Raw genomic sequence first — 18,940 nt, 5'->3', positions numbered from 1 at the left:
TGCACGTGGACACAGGACGCGGTCACAGACGGGCGTGGGCCTCCCTCGCCGCTCCCTCCCCGGAGGGCACTGAGCGCATCCGATTCTGCAGGGAGGGAGGTGCTCCCGTGGGAAAGGGCCTCCGTTCTGGACGTGAAGGTGTCCCATAAGCCGCAGGGCCGCGAGCCACTGTGGCACGGCCCTGCCCTGGGCGTGGCGGGCCATTGTCCTGCTGTGGCTTGAACATTCCCCCTCTGTGAGACGTGGCTAATCCCTTGAGCCCCCCGGAGGCCAGAAGGACCCACTTTCACATCAGGGAGCATGCTGGGACGCTCCTTTTGAGAGGGGGCAGGCTGGAATTAGAAACAATCCTGGGCACATCTCAGTGCCTCCGTCCAGCTCTGCCAGCCTCCCGGGGCTCGGAAAGCCTCCACGGGCAGAGCTCGGGCGTTCCTCCTGGTGCCTGCTCCCGCTCCGGGCAGCGGGCTTGGCTGGGGCAGGTGGGGTCAGCAGGGTGAGGGAGAAATGTGCCAGCTTCACTCGAGGCTGTGACCCCAGCTGTGGGCACAGCTCCCGACCCCAGTTTTCAGATGTGCCGCGGGAAGGGGCCGCCGGAGCTTTACTGCCACTCCCGAGCTCCAGTTGCCCAGGCGCTGGCCTATAAAGGAGGAAGGAAGGGCACACTTACTGAGAATCTAGAGAATTCATGCCACGGTCCTCTCCTTTTCTAGGTCTAAGAGCCAAGCAAAAATATCTCAGTGTAAAGACTTCTCTGGCCCTCGGGGCCCCCCTCCCCTGCTGCCCTTTTCAGGAAAAACGGCTCGGGCTGCCGCGTGCTGTTTGCACCCACACCGCAGCCCGGAGGCGGGCCCTGGGCGGCTCATCTGGCCCTGAGCGGAGGGCTCACGGGCCCAGCTTCGGGACTGGGTCTGCGGCCGCGGCTGACGGCCTTGCCAAGGATCTGAGTGCCCTTGGCCTTCATCTCTGTGCAAACGCAGGGCCAGCAATGGCCTCCGGAAACCCCGTGAAACAGCAGCGACTTCTTAACACGGAGGTGGCCACCTGTGTCTACGTGTAGGTGTGACTGGAGCCCTGCCATGTCACCGCTTGGCAACCCTCTCCTCCAAGCCAGTTAGGGCACTGATTTGGGGGCCAGCCGATCAAGTGACACAGGAAAGGTGACATTGCTTACTTCACTTCTAATCCGGTGGCTGGAGCCGCGCAGGGTCCCTGCGACCTCCCCGCCCGCTTGCCGGAGTGTCCCTCGATGTCCCACGCGGGCTGTGGAACCGAGTGAGCCACAGTGGGGGCCCGGGGTCAGTGTCCTGAGAAATGGGAAGATGCCTCTGATGTAGCCCCACCTTCCAGCTCAGGGGACGAGGTTGCAGACCTGGGCACGGGGCAAAGGTTTGCGGACAGTTTTTCAAGCAGTCGTGGGTTACTTGCTCTGCAAGACTCACGTTTTAAAGCTTTGGGTGGATTCTTGAGGGCGGGGCATCACTTTTCCCTCCAAAGCCCCTCTTTCCCCCAGTTCCCGGGTCGTTCTCTGCCCGTTCCTTGGCATCATCCTGGTTGCGGTCGAGAGGGTGAGGGCTTTCCCACCAAGGCTGCGGTCCCAGCACCGTGGCTCAGGAAGAGCAGGGGTGGGGGGCATGGCAGGAGGGGCTCTGGAGGCGGAGAGTGGACGAGGGGCCGCCCCCAGTGGGCCCCCGGCCTCCGGTGCTACACAGGCCCACGCACGCCATGGAGACACCACGTGGCTGGCGTCTCGTGCCGGGGAGGCACGGACCCTACGTCTTAAATTGGGGTTTGATTTGGGACCGACTCCGAGGCGGAGGGCTCAGCAGCGAACGACCTCTGCCTCAGGCTGGGTGGGGATCTGCCAGGATTTGTGAAGAGGCTGGCTGATAATACGTTTTTTTTTTAATAAACTGTCTCGTCCGTTTCACATTGGTAGCGTTCTGGAGCGGCCAGGGTCAGTCTAGAGAATCTATAGGGGAGTGTCTGTCTGCGGCCTGCTTTGGGGACCAGATTAATAGGACGTGTGGGGGCCACCATGTCATCTGGACACACGGGCTCTTGAGATTGCTCGAGAGGGGTCTGTGTCCCACGGACGTCCCCCCGTTCACTGGGGTCCCTTGTGTCTGTCCAAGCAAGGGGAAGCGGTCACCCCGACCGCCTTCTGTCTGAGCGACAGACACGCAGCGTCATGGGGGCCGGGTCACTGGCAGGCGGAGGAAATGGGGGAAGTGGGCCTTGGTCTCCTGGGCTGCCTGCCCAGTCGGTGTGCAGGCCCGGAGGGGGCGCTCCTGGCTGCTGGGGGCCCTGGCTCGGCCGACTGCCCGCCGCCCGGGGTGGCCCCTCTGCCCCCTGCACTTGGGTCTCCCACCTCTCCCTGCACATCTCTGTGGATCCGGCTCAGAACCTCTTCCCTCCTCTTTCTCTCCCCCTGAAGCCTTTCCTCGTCCTCAGCCCACATCTCTCAGGCCCTCCTTTCCTCTGTGCTTGGATTCTGGAACATTCCGCACCACGGGGGTCTTGCTGGTCCTGTGCTTGCCTTGTGGGTTTCCTCGTGGGCTGCGGCTCTGCCCTCCTTCTCTGGACACAGCCCTGCCCCATCCCCGTTGCATCCTGACCCAGCTGTCTTGGGCCCTCTGTCCACAGGGTCCCCCTGGACGCCCAGGCCTTCCAGGGGCTGATGGGCTGCCCGGCCCTCCTGGAACCATGCTCATGTTGCCCGTGAGTATCATTTGTGGGGGTGGGTGGTGGGGTGCACGGCAGGGTGTGTGGGTGGCAGCGTGGGTGGATTTGGGGCTCAGAATTCGGTGGAGAGGGGGCCCCGGGCTCTGTGTTTGAGGGGGACCATCCCCTGGCCACAGGCCACTCCAATGTGGGACAACTGTCTCATAGAAATAGGCTCTCCTGGGGTGTTTCCAGGATCCCAAGTGGCCCACCTCAGGTGCAGGGACACTGGCTCTGAAAGCCTGCTCCTCTTGTCAGACTCCCACCGTCCCCGCGGGGACCCCCGAGCGGGCATGCTGCCCGCTGGTCCCTCCTTGATCTTGTGGGAGCCCAGGCCCGGGCCCGCTGGCCCAGAGGTCAGTCTTCTGGCTGGCGACCTGGTGCTACCCAGGAGGCCAGGTGCAGCTGAGGGTATCCTTTGTGCAGCCAGGAGCTAGGGCTCCTCAGCACAGGCATTTGCACTGAGCCCTTGGCTTTTTCTTGCAATAAATAGGGGCTGTGGGGTCTCAGAGTGAGGTGCCGTGGAAGTCAGAAAGGTCTTTCCAGACTCGGGGCGGGTCTTCCGGTGGCCCTAGGGCTGAAGCCGGCAGGCGGGGCTGGGGCAGCGTGTCCAGGGAGGGGGCTCGGGCCAGACACTGTCCAACCAGAGGCCTCCCCACCCCCGCCAGGCTCCGCTGTCACCCGGGAGGCCCCGGGGTCCAGCGTGGGCACCCACACCGGTGCACCCTCGGTGACCCCCTGTCTTACACCTGCAGTTCCGCTTTGGAGGGGGCGGTGACGCTGGCTCCAAGGGTCCCATGGTGTCGGCTCAGGAGTCCCAGGCTCAGGCCATCCTGCAGCAGGCCCGGGTAAGTGATGCGTGGTACCTGGAGGGGACAGGACACGCTGGGAGAGGGGCGCGCCTCCTGGGGGATCAGGACATGTGTGAGTGTGCACTCGCCAGTGTCTGGGGGCCCAGGCGAGCACTGGGAAAGGTCGGGGAGGTGTCTCAGGGCTTCTCTGTGTATGCTGAGGGTCCAGGTTCCCGGATACGGACGTGCGGGGCCGTCTGCTGCCCTCCGCTGGGCGCGGGGGATGGAGAGACAGACCCCGTGCGCCCCTGGAAGGGCTCCCAGTGATGGGGCGGGACCGAGAAAGGGCCTCTGGGACGGCACCCGCGGGCCCCAAAGCCCCTCGCCCGGCCTGGGGGTCCCGAGGAGCGTTTGCTTCCTGACGGCTCTGCTCTCTGCTAATCGGCTGGTTAGTGAGCCGAGGTTTTGATTGATGACGCTCCAGATTGCTGACGGCCGGTGACCAGAGTGAACCCCGGTTCCGTGAGGCGGGCGGGTGGGTGATCCGGTGGAACATCACCTGTAACGGGGCATCTCAGGAAACTACTAAGTAAGCCCTCGTTTGGGCGGTATTTATGTGGCTCTGGCACCGTGGAGGTGATGTTAGCGATCACAGGGCGAGGATAATTAGAGGACAGCTTGAGCGTTGAGCTGTTGCCGTGGGATAAATTGTCCACGTGATGCCACGAGGTGCGTGAAAAACCCCAGCGCCTGCGGCTGGAGTTACTGACGGGGCCTTGCCTGGCTGTGTGTTTTCACGGAAGCCGAGTGGGTCGTGGGCTTACAAGGTTTTATAACTGGAACGAATCTTTTCCAAAATGAAAATGGCATCGTGCGGGAGAGGGGGAACTGAGTCACAGGATAGAAGCAGGAGAGGTCCTTTTGGGAAAGGAGGCCGAGCTGGGCTGTGGCGGGGGTGGGGGTGGGGGTGGGGGGTCACACTCTGGGCGGGGCTGGGGGACCGCCAGAGCCGAGGGCCGGCTGGGGACAAGGAGGAGGTCAGCACCCAAGCGGGCGGGACGCCCATCCCCACCGTGGGGCAGGCCACCCCCGGGTTCCACCTGCACGGCCTCCGTTCCGTTCGTGTTGGCTCACAGGTCCCAGAGGAGCTGAGGTGCCAGGTTCCTGGAGCTCCGTCAGAGACCCCTCCCGCAGAGGCCCCCGTCCTTGGTGCGCCCCGTCGGGCCTTTCCTGCCCGGCTGAGCCCCACCTGTTAGGACCAGTACCCTAGCCGTTTCTCAGTGTGCCCCATTTTCCCTTGCAGCTGGCGTTGAGGGGGCCAGCTGGCCCGATGGGTCTGACTGGGAGGCCCGGCCCCATGGTGAGTCCTACGTGAGGGACGGAGGGGGAGCGTGGTGGGTGGGGGACATCCTCAGCTCACCCAGAGAGAGCACACTTTAAGCTCTCATCAACCACTCATTTTGTCAGTGGTACCCCAGCGGGACTGGGGGCCTTGGGCAGGGGCTTGGGGGGCTGTGGTGGCCTGGGGGCTGGGCAGCCCGCCGCACCAGCTCTGCTGTCATTTTGCCTCACGACCCAGGGAGCTCTGAGCCTCTTTCTTTCCAGGCTGTCGTCAACTCTTGACAGTTCTGTTTCCAAAGTCAAGAGCACTTCGGTGAGATGGGGGGACGGACAGACCCGGGATCCCCAGCCCTCCCCTCCCCAGCCGCACAAGCTGTGTGTGGTGTGTGCCCGGGCACGCTCAGGGCCCGCAAACAGGAGCCCCTGGGAGTGCCTGCGGCCTTTGCAGTTTGCAAGGAGACGGAGAATTTAACCCCCCACCCCCGTTCCCTAGGGGGCACCTTGGCTCTCTGCCCCCCCGGTCTGCATTCAGCACCTTCCTCGGCCATGCTGGCTCAGGGCTGCTCCCCTCCGTCTGGGGCTCCTGCCTCGTCGTGAGGGTGCCCGCACGCTGCCCTGAGCTGCGGAACGTGCCAGACCACTGTCACCTTCATCCTGGAGAGAGAAGCAGACTCTGTGTTGGGCTTTCCGGCTCTCGTGCCGTAAGCCCCACTGTCCAGAATTTGGTTCAAAACTCAGAGGAGATCCAAACAACTGGAAAGGTCCTGCTCAGCCCCCAGGCTCTGTCCAGGGCAGGCACGCTGGGCTCCGTGGACCGTGAGCTTTGCTGGTTCGCAGCGGGAGCCCTGCCCCACGGGGCGCCCCCTTCCCGTCTGATGAGCATTTCTAACCCAGACCGTGTCTCCCTAGGGCCCTCCGGGGAGCGGAGGTCTGAAGGGCGAGCCGGGAGACATGGGGCCTCAGGTACGTGGGCACCTCGCCCTTGCTGCTTGAAGGGGCGTGTCCTGCTTATGGGGGGTGGTGCCCACAGGCATGTCGGGGGGCAGAGCTGCATTTCTTTAAGGAAGCGGCAGGGATCTGTGGCTCTGTGCGCAGCTTTGAGGGACAGAAACAGCCGCTGCCTTCAGGGGAACTCGCCGGCTGTGCCCTGGGCGGCCCTCACTCGGGGGGGCAGCAGACCCTGTGCCCTGCCCGGCGGTGCCCGCTCGAGAGACGGCGAGCCCCCGGCCGGGTTGAGGAGCAGGGGTTCAGGGCTTTGCTTTTGCCTCTGAAAAACACGGATGCCCCCTGACACTCTGCCCTCTCTGATTGCGGACAGGGTCCCCGAGGAGTGCAGGGCCCTCCTGGCCCGGCCGGAAAGCCTGGAAGAAGGGTAAGCGTTGTGGCTCAGTGGGCCGCAGCTGGTCCCCACGGGGGCGGGAGTCTGCGGTGGGTCTGCCGTGCCCCCACTGCCAGGCTCGGGGCCGGAAGCCCGGTTGGTGGTTCCCCTCTGTCGAAGGGCAGCTTTTCACGGCCGGATCCCCTTCCCCGGGGTCGCGAGCTGAGCCGGAGGGTGCTGTGTGTCCTGGGGCAGGTGTGCCTTGCGGGCCTCTGCCAACCTGGTCTCTGGCCTCCGTCCTGAGCTTGTTGATGTGTTTTTTTAATTTTTATTTTTTATTTTTTTTCAATGTTTATTTTTGACAGAGAGAGAGAGACAGAGCATGAGTGGGGGGGGCGGGGGGGGGCGAGGGGCAGAGAGAGAGAGGGAGACACAGAATCCGAAGCAGGCTCCAGGCTCCGAGCTGTTAGCACAGAGCCCGACGCGGGGCTCAAACACACAGACTGCAAGATCATGACCATGAGCGAGATCATGAGCCAAAGTCGGACGCTCAACTGGCTGAGCCACCCACGTGCCCCCTGATGTAGTTTAACAAACATTTTTTTTTTTACATGTATTCATTTTTGAGAGACGGGGGCGGGGGGGAGAGAGAGAGAGAGAGAGAGAGAGAGAGAGAGAACGAGAACGAACAGCAAGGGAAGTGCAGAGAGAGAGGGAGACACAGAATCCGAAGCAGGCTCCAGGCTCCGAGCTGTCGGCACAGAGCCCCACGCGGGGCTCGAGCCCTCGAACCGTGAGATCGTGACCCGAGCCAGGGTTGGAGGCTTCACCCACTGAGCCCCCCAGGCGCCCCTAACAAACATTTTGAATTAAAGCAACTTCCGCGGCCCTTTGGGCGCGAGCATTGAGAACACGAAAGGCTCACTGGGCCTTATGTCCGGAGCCGGGGTGCTGGTGGTCGGGAGCCACTGCACGTCCTGCCGGGAGATCACGCGAACCGTTCTGACCAATCTCCCTTGACTCCGGAGGGTGTGGACAACTGCGGAGGGCGGGGGCCCCACCCGTGTCTCCGTTCGCCCCGGTCTGGCTTCGGCGTTTTGCCCCGGAGCCGCGTTGCTTGGGCGCCTTTCCTGACGGGAATTTTCATCCCCGCAGCTCCGTGTAAACTTGAACCCCGGGTGAGACAGACCAGCTCCTTGGGGTCCACCCGGGTCCCCGGCTTCTCTCTTCTCTGCTGCTGCCCTAACTGTCTCCCCTGTACTTTGAGGCCGAAAGCTGTCGCTTTCCAAATGTTCTCTGTGCTCGGCGGTGAGGGCCTCGTTTGATCGGGTGCACGCGGGACGAGGGGAGGAGAGAAGGCGTTCTTCTGGGCCAGGTCTTTATTCCCAGCGGGCTGACATTTCCTCGTTAGCAGGGCGGCATCTGGCCCTGGCCCTGTCCAGGCAGCCTCAAGCCTGGCGGGGCTCTCCCAGGGTGACCCTGGGGCCTTGGTAGTGGGCCCGACCCTTCAGCCCCGTGGCCAGTCGGTTGGGGACCGTGGGCTTGTCCTTGTCACTTTCCTGGAAATGGCTGGAAGTAACGGCCCCAGGAGTGGCCTCCACGGATGAGCGTCTTGCTAACGGTGGGCAGCCGTGTGGCTTTAGTGACACAAGCCGCCACTGTGGGGCTCCGTTCCTTTGGTAGCCAATTGGACTGGCCCTAGGGGCCTCCTTTCTGTGACCCTCCTGTCCGTAATCTGGCTTCCGAACGGTGCAAGGGAAGCGGGCTGTGGATTGCTTCCCCGGGCACACTCTCTCCGGAGCCCTAGACCCACAGTCCCTCAGACTCACAGAGCTGCCTGGCCGCTGTCTCGCAGCCTGGTCTCATCCCGGACACAGGCGACTGGCATTTTCCCCATCTGGCATTTCAGACGGCGAGGCTCAGAAAGACTGGAGTCACGTGAGAGGCACGCAGCAGCCCCGGGAGCCCGGTCGGGGTCCTCCGGACCAGCCCGGCCACGCGGGGCCGTGTGACTCTGCTTCGCGTCGCAGGAGGCCACGACTCCCAGACCCCGGTGACAGTTTCCCTCCTGTGTTCCAGGGCCGAGCTGGGAGCGACGGAGCAAGAGGGATGCCGGGGCAAACGGGCCCGAAGGTAGGCTACGCTCGCCGCCTCCTGGCGTCCTGCACGCGGCCGCGGTCGCCGTCACCGTGTTGATGGCACGGCCAACATGGCGGCGGTGCGGCGAAGGTCACTGTGGTGACAAGTAACGAGTCATGACGTTCGTGCTCATCGTGGGGGGACCTTGGGGGCGGGGAAGGTTCTGCTTGGGTCCGTGTCTCGGCCGGGTTCCAGGCGGTCGAGGACCAGGGCTGCCGGGGTGAATGTCACAAACCAGCATGGCAACTGCAGCTGGTTTGCTTAGGGGGCAGATGGGTCCCTCTGAGCAGGTGGCGAGCATTGGGGGAGGGGGGCGCGTGGAATCTCAGCTCTGCCAGCCGTCCGTGAACGGACAGACGGCAAGAGCACGCACGTGGGGGCTGACGCGAGGAATGCCAGGTGCACGAGACGGGGAGCCTTCTCGACCAGTTTTGGGGCGTCTGCTCCCCCGCGTCGCAGGGAGCGAGTAGACGTTGTGTGTGAGCGGACGTGGGGTCGGTCACGTGTGCGCGTGAACGGAATCTGCAGTGTGGCCACCCCTCCGCCCCCCGCGTTGGTGTGGAGCCCCCACCCCTGTTCTCGGCCGGCCCTTCCTTTCCCAGCTCTGGAGCGCCGTCCGGGGCCGTGCACGGCGCCTTTCTCCCGCGTTACCTGGAGGGGGTGGAGAATGGGTCACCGCACCCGCCGGCGGCCGAGACGCCTGTTCACCTAGTAGCTGGTGCGGATGAGCTCGGGTGCTCCTCGCGCGACCCGAGCTCAGGGGAGGAGGCTTTGGTCTCGAGTCGCCCGAGCGGCAGGAGGGAAGAAGGGCCTTCTTGAGTCTCTCCCGCACAAAGTGGACTTCTTCCAACAACAGAGGCATCTTAAGCCTGAACTAGCATGCTCTTGACCTCCCCCACGTGCTTTACAACGTCCGCGAGGCAGGGCTGTGCGCCCCGACTCCAGGAGGCAGCCCGGGGTGGCCCGGGGCGCCAGGGGGCCCCCGTTGGTGACGAGTGTGCCCGGCCGTGCCGGGCGCTGAGGGTGTAGCGGTGAGCGAGACAGGCACTCGTGTGACATCGAGGCTCAGAGCCTGTGGCCCTAGGACAAAAGTCAGCTCTGTGTTTGTAGCCTTTGTTGGTGTTTGGGGGAAAAGGGCCGCGGAAACACAGAGCCGACAGCGGAATTTGTGGCGAACGGAGGCCGGTGGCCGCCACACGCGGAGGTTCTGGGGCCCGGGGTGCGCGGATGCTGCCCGAACCGCGGCCCGAGGAAGGGCGGCCAAGCTGTGTGCAGTGGCGCCCCTGAGCAGGCCCCTCTGTTCCTCACAGGGCGACCGCGGCTTCGACGGCCTGGCTGGACTGCCGGGGGAGAAGGGCCACCGGGTAAGTGTTCCCCGCGTGCGCGTCACCGGCACAGAGGTCCCGATGGCTTCTGTGCAGAGGGTGGAGGTGTTTCTTGGGAGACCCTTCCGGAAGGCCTGGGATCTCTCGTGTGGGGCTGGGACCCCGCCTTTCCGGGGTGGTCATGAAAGAAACTCCCAGAAACCAGTGCCAACGCGATGTCCTTGCGGAAAGTCAGTCCAGAGAGAGTGGGTTTCTCATGGGCCGCTTACAGTGAGCGAGCCCGTCCGGCCCCGCGTACCCGAGGCGCGTGGAAGGGGGAGGGGAGGGCCCTTCCTTAGAGAAATCTGCTCTCACTGGGGCCCGCCGTGGTTCCAGAAAGCCCGGTTGGCCACCGTTTCGCTGCCGGGGACCCTCTGCGCCACTCAGGCAGAGATTCCGGGAGCTGGTGGCAGCTCCTGGGGTGGGGCCAGGGCGCGTGCCGTGGCCCGGAGCCCCCTGCTTCCCTCCTGCGCGGGCCGCCTCCATGGGACGGCTCTTTGCCGCTCCTCGGACGTTTTCTGCCTCACCTGTTCTCTTTGAAGCAGAGCGTGTCTCTTTCGGACGCCGGCACAGCGAGGGCACACGCAGGCACGTGTGCGTGCACACACACCAGCACACGCGCTTGGGGACGGTGTCGGGAGGGTTTATCCGACGCGCCCCGCGGCCCGTTGAGGAATGACATAGTGGTTATCAAGGCGCGTCGTCTGCGTTCTCCAGCCACGACGGGGAGACTGGGACGAGGGCAGCCGCCGGGCCCGTCCGTTTGACGGATGAGTGCATATTAGGCACCGACTGCACGCGAGGCCCAGAGCTGCGAGAGGCGGGTGGTGGACCAGCGCCGACCCTCAGGACGCTCACGGTCGGGGGCGGCAGCCCTTCCTTGGGGACCCTGTGGGGCCGGGGCTGGTGCCCCGCTTCCCACGGAGAAGCTGGCAGGGGGTCGCTCAGACCCTCTCCCACCAGCCCGCAGAGTCCGAGGGCGCCGCCCGCCCGTGGGAGCCGGTCGAGCGAACCTGCCTCCCGACACCAGTCCCCAAAACCACCTCCTGTCACTCTGGAGTCTTCAGCGGGCTCGGGGCTTCTGGTCTCGGAATCGCAGAAAGACGGACGGGCATTTGAGACGGCTGGGGGTGACTGTTGCGAGTGCCTAATGCTGACCCTGCTTGACGTCCTAGGGTGACCCTGGTCCTTCTGGCCCGCCAGGACCTCCGGGAGATGATGGAGATCGGGTGAGTAGCCGCCTGCCCGTCCCCTCGGGGTGGGGGGGTCCGGGCTGGAACCGCCGGGAAACGCAGGCAGTGCTGTCATTGGTTGGCAAGGGTGCAGCCGGGGAAGGAGGGGCTGTGGGTGGGCGAAGCCACGGGATGTGGGGACAGGCCGCACGCCACCTCTGAGACAAAGCAGGTGGAAGCGTTTGGCTTGACCGCTGGGCCTGCGTCCGGGAGCGGCTTTCGCCCGCCGCTGGTCTCGGAGAGAGTGCCCTAGTTCCGGGAGGTGGCTGCCCGGGTCGCCGTGGAGGAGGGGTGTCGGGAGAGGTCATGAGCTCCGTGTCTCCTCTTGTCACGTGGTCTGGGTGGAGGCTGTGGGGTGGTGGGGCCCGGGGCTTAGGGGCAGAGGTGGGGAGTCTGGGAAAAGCCTGTCCTTGGCCCTGGAGGTGGAGGGAGGCGGAGGGCTGGGAGCGTGCAGGGGTGGGGGGAGCACGGCTCTGCCCGAGGTTGGAGCCCGGGCTGGGGGTGGGCCTCTCACAGGGGGGCTCTGCGGAGGCCCCGGGGTTTGTCAGGTGCGTCTTCCTGGGAGAGTGACGCACAGTTATGATGTGCAGAGAAGCTAGAGTGGGCTTATGAGCCCCTCCCTGCATTCACCCCGGTCACTTACACAGCGTCTTGGGGTCTCGGGGGTGTTTTAGGAAGAAGGTTGGGAAACTCTGGGAAGTGAGTTAGGGCCTGGCCGTGCCTCTGTCCTCAGCGGCTCTCAGCTGCCATTGCCAGGGTCCCCTCTCCTGTCTGGGCCCCAGCACACTTGACTGTACTACGAGAAAGGAGAGAGGGGTCTTCCCGGATGTGCGTGCTTCTTAGCAGGGGAGGTGTGCGTGCGTGTGTGTGCACGCGTGTGTGCAGGGCCGGCTGTGCGTGAGGTGAAGAGGAGGGGGCAGCGCCCTGACCGGGAGAAGCGGAGTTGCCGATGGCAGCTCCTGATCTGGAACCTTTGGAGCCAGGACAGCATTTCCTTCTGCAGCTGGAAGGAAGAGGCCGCGTGTAGGGCCCGGGCAGAGAGAGAGGATAGGCTACTGGGCGTTGGCCCGAGGGGTCTGGCGATTGTCCGTGACCCCTTCCAACGCAGCCTCCGTCGTTCACGCTCCTATCATTTCCCTCTCTCGCTCCCTCCCTCCCTCCCTCCCTCCCTGTCATCTGCCACCTCCCTCCCTCCCCACCCAGCCACCTGTTTTCCGTCTCAGTCTACCGCGTATCATTCTATCTTTTATTCCTATCACGACCCGTCGAGGCCACCAGATTCTTGGCTGCCCTGATGTTTCTGTGCAGCCTTCTCCTCACTGGGGCCGTGGTGTGTGAGCTCCTGAGCAGAGCGTCCCAGGGCCTCGGATCCCCCCAGTTCCCTGAAGCTTCCCCGGGGTGGGGACACTCGGGCCTTCCCGGCTGGGGCCGGACTAGTAGATCCGGCAGAGGCTGAAGCAGCCCCGGGCCAGAGAGTCCTTCCACACAGCGGGAAGGCATGTTGCCTCTCTGTCCAGGCTTCAGAATGTGTCCCTAAAATCCTGCCTCTTTTCTCCCCCACAGGGTGATGATGGAGAAGTCGGGCCCAGAGGGCTGCCCGGGGAACCCGTAAGTCCCGTTCGGGTGGGCTTCTCTCTCCTCTGCGTGGTGACGGGCTGCTGGAGGAGACCACTCTGGGTGGAACCAGGGACCAGCCCAGAGCATAAATTAGAGGGGAGGTCAGCCTTGAAACAGAGACATCTGGGGGTTTCTTGAGCAAGGAAAAGAAGGCTGGTAGGGCAAATATGGCCTTCCCCAGGGGAAGAAGACGAGACCTGGAGGGCTGTGGTTGGAGCTCCAGGCTGCAGGCGTGGGGGGTGTCCAGTGTCCTCGTGGTGGGTGTCCAGGGTCATCATGGAGGGTGTGCATGGCCATCATGGCAGATGTCCAGGACCATCATGGTGGATGTATAGGGCCATCCTGGCAGGTGTCCAGGGCTCTCATGGCGGGTGTGTAGGGCCATCCTGGCGGTTGTGTAGGGCCATCATGGCGGTGTTCAGAGCCATCATGGCAGATGTCCAGTGCCATCATGGAGGATGTCCAGAGCCATCATGGTGGGTGTCCAGGGCCATCATGGCGTGTGTCCAGGGTCATTGTGGTGGATGTACAGGGCCATTATGACAGATATGCAGGGCCATCATGGTGCGTATCCAGGCTGAAGGCATGGTGGATGTGCAGGGCCATCATGGCGGGTGTCCTAGGGCCATCGTGGTGGGTGTCCAAGGCCATCATGGTGGATGTGCAGGGCCATCACGGTGCGTATCCAGGCTGCAGGCATGGTGGATGTCCAGGACCATCATGGCGGGTGTCCTAGGGCCATCATGGTGGGTGTCCAAGGCCATCATGGTGGATGTGCAGGGCCATCATGGCGGGTGTCCTAGGGCCATCGTGGTGGGTGTCCAAGGCCATCATGGTGGATATGCAGGGCTATCATGGCGGGTGTCCTAGGGCCATCGTGGCGGGTGTCCAAGGCCATCATGGTGGATGTGCAGGGCCATCATGGTGGGTGTCCAGGGCCATCATGGTGGATGTCCAGGACCATCATGGCGGGTGTCCAGGGCATCATGGCAGATGTGCAGGGCCATCATGGCGGGTGTCCTGGGGCCATCATGGCAGGTGTCCTGGGGCTATCATGGCGGGTGTCCAAGGCCATCATGGTGGATGTGCAGGGCCATCATGGCGGGTGTCCAGGCTGTAGGCATAGTGGACGCCCAGAGTGCACCAGGCAAGTGTCCAGCAGCAGTTGTGGTGACTAATCAGACGGTTTACCATCCCTTCTGATGTCTACACTTCCCCAAAGTGGAGCCTTGCATCAGGGTGGTCCTGCCATGGCAGCAAACGGCTCTTTTCCCGAAGCCGAGTTCTCTTAGGGCCCAAGCAAACTTCCTCAGTGACAAAGGACACCGTTTACGTCTCACCCGTGGTTACTTCTGAAATGGCTCATTTTTGTTGCCCGCGTCGCCACGGCGGTACGCATCTGGCGACGTTAATTGAGGAGAACCTTGCAAGCGGTACGCGGAGAGAGCCTGGGCTTGGGCTCCCACATTCACCGGGGACTAAGTTATGCCCTGGATGCCTGATTCGCCTCTAAGGAGAATCCATTATGCAGTCCCCTCCTTAACACACGCCGAAGCGTCACCTTGCGGGTTAGTAACTTCTAGAAAGCATTTACAGGGCTAGGTTTTTAAATAACGACAGGGATAGTTAAGTGGCACTGAGTGTGGGAAGGAGCCCTCTTCTGCCGAGTCTCAGGAGTTTCCGTCAGAATTCAGGGCACTCGTGCCTTGGTTAAAGGCTGGACAATCCCCCCAGGAGAGGGGCAAGCGTGAGGTTCAGGATGGGGCTCCTTTGGGTGACGGGCGATGCCTCTGCTGTGTTACCTTCTGAATCTCATGAACCGTGCTTGGAACGGCGCTGCCTTGGGGCTGTGTCCCTCCACGTGCACACGGGCCGTCCCCACACGTGACCTTTGCTGCAGAGCGGGGAGGGGTTGAGCTCTGGGCCTTAGTGGCGCCCCAGAAAAAAACCCCGAGCCCCGTGCTTCAGCTCTGCCTTTGGTCACGACGTCCCCATCAGAGAACTAGTTCCTCCTCCCTCCGCCCTCCGGTGGCAGAAATGCAGTCACATGTCACTGCGCAGAGGGAGCCAGTAACGAGACGTGGACAAAAGCGTTCCATGCAGTGGAGTATCTTCGTGGCCTCCGCTGGGAGAGCTTTTGTGTGTACCTGCCCCGAGCGAGTGTGAAAGGGCGCCATTGAGCTGAAAGGCTCCCCTTGCTCTGAAGGTCCCCTTGATCCCTTGTCTAAGCTGCCGGTTCGTTCCATGCACCCGCCCCTGCTTCCCAGAGCTGGTGGAGAGGTGGGGTGGCTGAGGAGGTGTCACGGGCGAGGACGGGTGCTGCCCGTGCTTCCCGGGACGTGTGGACACCTGCGTTGCTGCAAACACTCTGGGGGTGGGGGTGGGGCTGCGGGGCTTGCCTGGGGCAGGGCCGGCGCCGGGTTCTTGGCCAAGTGTGAACAGTCCTTTGCCCTTTCCTCTTGCAGGGGCCGCGTGGTCTGTTGGGGCCAAAGGGACCCCCGGGCCCTCCTGGACCTCCGGTAAGGCCTGTCACCTCTGCACGTCTGTCCCGCTCGGACACTTGCCCGGGGCTGGTCGAGGTGTCGCCGGGGCTCTGAGGCTCCTAGGCAGACAGAGCCCTCCGCAGGCGTGGGTTTGCGGGAGGAGGCACAGAGGCCAGTGGGCCGTACAGCTTCTCCTTCTCACGCGACACGTGCTGTTTTAAACGGTCGCCAGGTTGCCTCATTTTCTCCTTTGAAGGCACTCTAAGCGGCTTCTGGAAAGTTCTGGAAGCAAGTAGCCCATGGTTCTGTCGGGGCCCTGTCCCGGTGGGCGGCTTCTCCGGGCCTGGCCCACCCAATGCTCGGGCCCGACAGCTCCATCGACCCCTGGCCGATCGAGCCTGCAGGATTCTTTAATATCAACCCCTGCCCCTCCCCAGTAGGTTTGCCGTCCCCCGACACGGTGAGGGCAGGACGCCGAGCAGAGTTGGGTGGGATTTTCCCTGTGACTGTGGTTGATTCTTCAGCACTCTGTTATTTTCTTTCCAACGCCATCCAGGGTGTGACGGGTATGGATGGCCAACCAGGTCCGAAAGGAAATGTGGTAAGTCTTGGGGGTCTGACGCCCACTGTTACCGTCAAACCGGAAGGGGATCCGAGGTGGAGGGCACAGCCCTGAGCCCTGGGTCCAGGTGGAGTCTGAGCGGGAGAGCTGGCGGCCGTGCTTATTCCGACCGGAGCCAGACCGTGTCTGTGCAGGTGCGGAGGGAGCTGTCTGTCTCCCTGCCCTGTGCTCCGGTGACGAGCACTTACTGTGAGCCAGGCCCAGCGAAAGATAGGTCCCCTGGCTCTACCGGGAGACTTTAGCGCGACGTCTTGGGAGTTTTCCACCAAGTAGAGTACTTTCTGGTCGCTTCCTTTCACGGTCGCTCCTTCCTGGCGGCTGTCTGGGTGTCCCGGCAGAGATGACTGGGTGCCCCTCACGTCCGGGTCAGCGTGGGGATCCTTGCAGGTGCCCAGGCCTGCTTCCTCTCTGCCACGGGGCCGCCTGCTTCTTCCCGTCTGGGCATCCTCTTCTGACGCTGGTGGTGGGCACCTGCCTGCCCTCCAGAGTCCCCATCAGTGCCTTGCTTGTGTTTCCTCTAGGGCCCCCAGGGAGAGCCCGGCCCCCCGGGACAGCAGGGCAATCCAGGTGCCCAGGTGAGTGAGCAGCGGCCAGCGGGGGGGTGCGGGTCCTGGGCCCCAAGGGACCGGCAGCCTACGTGTGACCTAGAACGGAGTCATCCCGGATGAGGGAGAGGGTGCAGGGAAGGTGGACGGGTGGCAGGGAGGAGCCCGGAGCCGGCCAGTCCCCTGATCTTGCCTTCCTCTCCTAGGGTCTCCCAGGCCCCCAGGGTGCAATCGGTCCTCCAGGGGAAAAGGTGAGTGGCTGTGCTGGTATAGGGACGCCCCCACCTGCCCACGGGGTGCGTTCCGGCCCCTGGGGAGCTCCCCCCACCGCAGCCCAGGCCGCGGAAGTGGCGGTCCATCCCCAGCTTGTGCGTGATTCTATTCTTTTCCCAGAGCCAGGAAAGCTCAGGGCCCTGCGCACGCGGGAAAGGAGACCGGGGGAGATCGGGGACCTTTGTCCGTCACTGATCATAAGTTCATTCATTCACTCATCCATCCATTGTCTAGCTGTGCGGAGGGTTGCCGGATTCAGGACCAGAAAGGGCGCTCGGTCAAATTTGACTGTTTGTTGTCAGCCTGAAGTCTTGTTGTGTTGTTGTTTGCTTTCCGTGTCGTTCTTGCTAAATCTGGCAAACCGCCCACCCCCCCATCTGCATCCGGGCCCCCGCTGAGTCCTAGGTGCTGGGGGAGAACAGGGCCACTGGAGCACTTGCCGAGCTCGTGCTCAACCCCAGATCTTTCCGCGAGCGCAGGCCCTCGGCTGACGGCGGGGCCACCTCCGAGGTGTGGTTCTCAGTAGCGCACACAGCTGGGCACCAGCTGAGAAGCCCTCCTGCCTCCACGTGGGGTGATTTTGTTCCACTGGCAAAACCGCAGGCCCAGGAAGCAGCAGAGGGGGCGGGTCCTCTCCTTTGGGGGGGTTCGGTTGCCGGAAGCTCCCGTGCCAGGGGGCGTTCAGTGCCTCTGAGCATCCCTTTCAACAAATGTTCTTTGAGCGGAAATGTCGGGAAGTGCCCTTGGGGTCGGCCTAGGGAAGAGGTGGCCCCAGGGCTCAGGGGGTCTCTGGTTTGTTCTAGGGTCCCCTGGGGAAACCAGGCCTGCCAGGAATGCCCGGTGCTGACGGACCCCCGGTGAGTACCCTGCCCACCTCACCCCTTCAGCACTGCCTGCCCCGTGTGCCCCCAGGGATGGAGAGCCCAGGCCAGCGGCCGCCCCCCTCGCCCCTCGTCCCTCGCCCCCGGTTGCGGTGAGGCACCCCTTCCTGTCTCCTCTCTCCCACCTCCACTGATAAAGAAAGACCCGGCTGATTGTGTGACTGGTGGCCCAGCGATTATGGGGCTCTGGACGCACTTTTCCATGACGGGTTCCGATCAAGGGGTGGAAACTGCACGACTAGGAGAAGGAGTTATTTGTTGGGAGCGCTGTTTAAGGACCAGAACCCAGCCTGCATTTCCAACCCCGAGGAGGGCTGGGCTGGGCTCCAAGCCGTTCCCCGTGTCGCTGGTGTTTGAAGGGAAGGACAGCGCGCGCTGAGTGTATTTTTAGCCATCACAAACTGTGAAGGAGGGTATTAAGCAGTGCGTTGGCCATGTGTGAGCGCAGCTGTGGAGCCAGATTAGGGACCGCCTCGAAATAGGGAGCCAGTGACAAGTCAGCCTGTGGCTGAGCTGGCAGAGGGAGGGGTGGGGAGGCGGCACACGTTCGAGGTGTGTGTGTGTGTGTCCATCTGTACCCACCGCCCTCTTTGCAAGCTGCTGGTGGGATTTCTGGTTTCGCCTGTTTTTTGGAGGATTCAGGTGATACTGCAGACATAGCACATTTCCAGAAATAGGACTATCTGAACCATTTATTTCAGACACGGCGTATCTTATCGTTCTAATAATGCTGGTCAAACCTAAGCAAGAGCTCAGTACGTTGGCAATTAACTGGGGACTGTTTAAGGTACAGCCTCCCTTTTCGGGGCTGAGAATGGCGGGGTCCAGGGTATCACACACCAGCAGTCGCCCCGTCCCAGGCTGAGCCAGCGGCCGGTCACCGCCCCGCCCCACGCAAGCCGCCCCGGGCCTCCCGCGGCCTCCCGTGTTCCACGCGTTTGGCGGTGTGGATGCAGCGGTCGCTTACCTCTCTTAATTGACGTCCGCGCTGCATTTCGTCTCCTGACTGTAAAATAACTTGTTACGGAAAATTAGCAAAATAGATGAAAAAAACGACAAAATGGAAGCCACTCTGATCCCACCCCCACGCTTACCCCACCGATGGCAGGTGGGTGCATCTCCTTGCACGCGTTTTCCTGTGTGCAGGGCATCCGTCACGGGCCAGGCCCGCAGCCCTATGGGGCAGACCGTGCTGGGGAGTGGGGCGGGCTGCAGGCCCCCACCTCCCTGACCTGCTTCTGCCCCGGAGACCCCCCATCCCCAAAATGACACCCTGATGCTCCAGAGACCCTGAGGGGTCCAGGCTCCTTCCTACTTAGACCTCGAAGACTGCCCCCCACCCCCGCCCCGAGCCCGTGGAGCCGTGGGCTGCCTGTCCTAGACTTTGCACTTGCCACCCCCCCAGCAAACACTTAAACTTGAAATATGAGCGCACGGCGGCCCGTCCGACCATGGCCGTGCGAGCTGCTCACTGAAGGTGCTTAACGCTAAAGACGCGAAGGGGAACAGGTGCCTGTTGTCGTACGTGAATTTGCAGGAACAGAGAGATGAAAGCACACGCTCCGAACAGGAGAGGGTTTTCTTCCCTTCTTCCCTCGAGTTGGTTGGGTCTG

At 63.1% G+C, this 18,940-nt stretch overlaps 1 protein-coding gene across 2 annotated transcripts in view; it reads left to right on the top strand.

Annotated features, from left to right (window-relative positions):
- Window positions 1-18,940, top strand: part of COL5A1 (collagen type V alpha 1 chain) — a 149,120-nt gene that overhangs the window by 72,000 nt on the left and 58,180 nt on the right. For both annotated transcript variants that reach the window (XM_078436289.2, XM_078436288.2), the window contains exons 12-25: window positions 2,644-2,718; window positions 3,477-3,569; window positions 4,816-4,872; window positions 5,763-5,816; window positions 6,172-6,225; window positions 8,251-8,304; window positions 9,621-9,674; window positions 10,850-10,903; window positions 12,470-12,514; window positions 14,989-15,042; window positions 15,563-15,607; window positions 16,150-16,203; window positions 16,380-16,424; window positions 17,250-17,303. In XM_078436289.2, coding sequence (XP_078292415.1) covers window positions 2,644-2,718; window positions 3,477-3,569; window positions 4,816-4,872; window positions 5,763-5,816; window positions 6,172-6,225; window positions 8,251-8,304; window positions 9,621-9,674; window positions 10,850-10,903; window positions 12,470-12,514; window positions 14,989-15,042; window positions 15,563-15,607; window positions 16,150-16,203; window positions 16,380-16,424; window positions 17,250-17,303 — 792 coding nt within the window. The remainder of the gene's footprint in view (window positions 1-2,643; window positions 2,719-3,476; window positions 3,570-4,815; window positions 4,873-5,762; window positions 5,817-6,171; window positions 6,226-8,250; window positions 8,305-9,620; window positions 9,675-10,849; window positions 10,904-12,469; window positions 12,515-14,988; window positions 15,043-15,562; window positions 15,608-16,149; window positions 16,204-16,379; window positions 16,425-17,249; window positions 17,304-18,940) is intronic.

This window comes from Panthera onca, chromosome D4 (genome assembly GCF_046562875.1).
Source record: "Panthera onca isolate mPanOnc1 chromosome D4, mPanOnc1 haplotype 2, whole genome shotgun sequence".
Taxonomy (NCBI): Eukaryota; Metazoa; Chordata; class Mammalia; order Carnivora; family Felidae; genus Panthera; species Panthera onca.
Note: the sequence above shows the minus strand (reverse complement) of the source record. Positions and strands in the feature narration are given on the sequence as shown.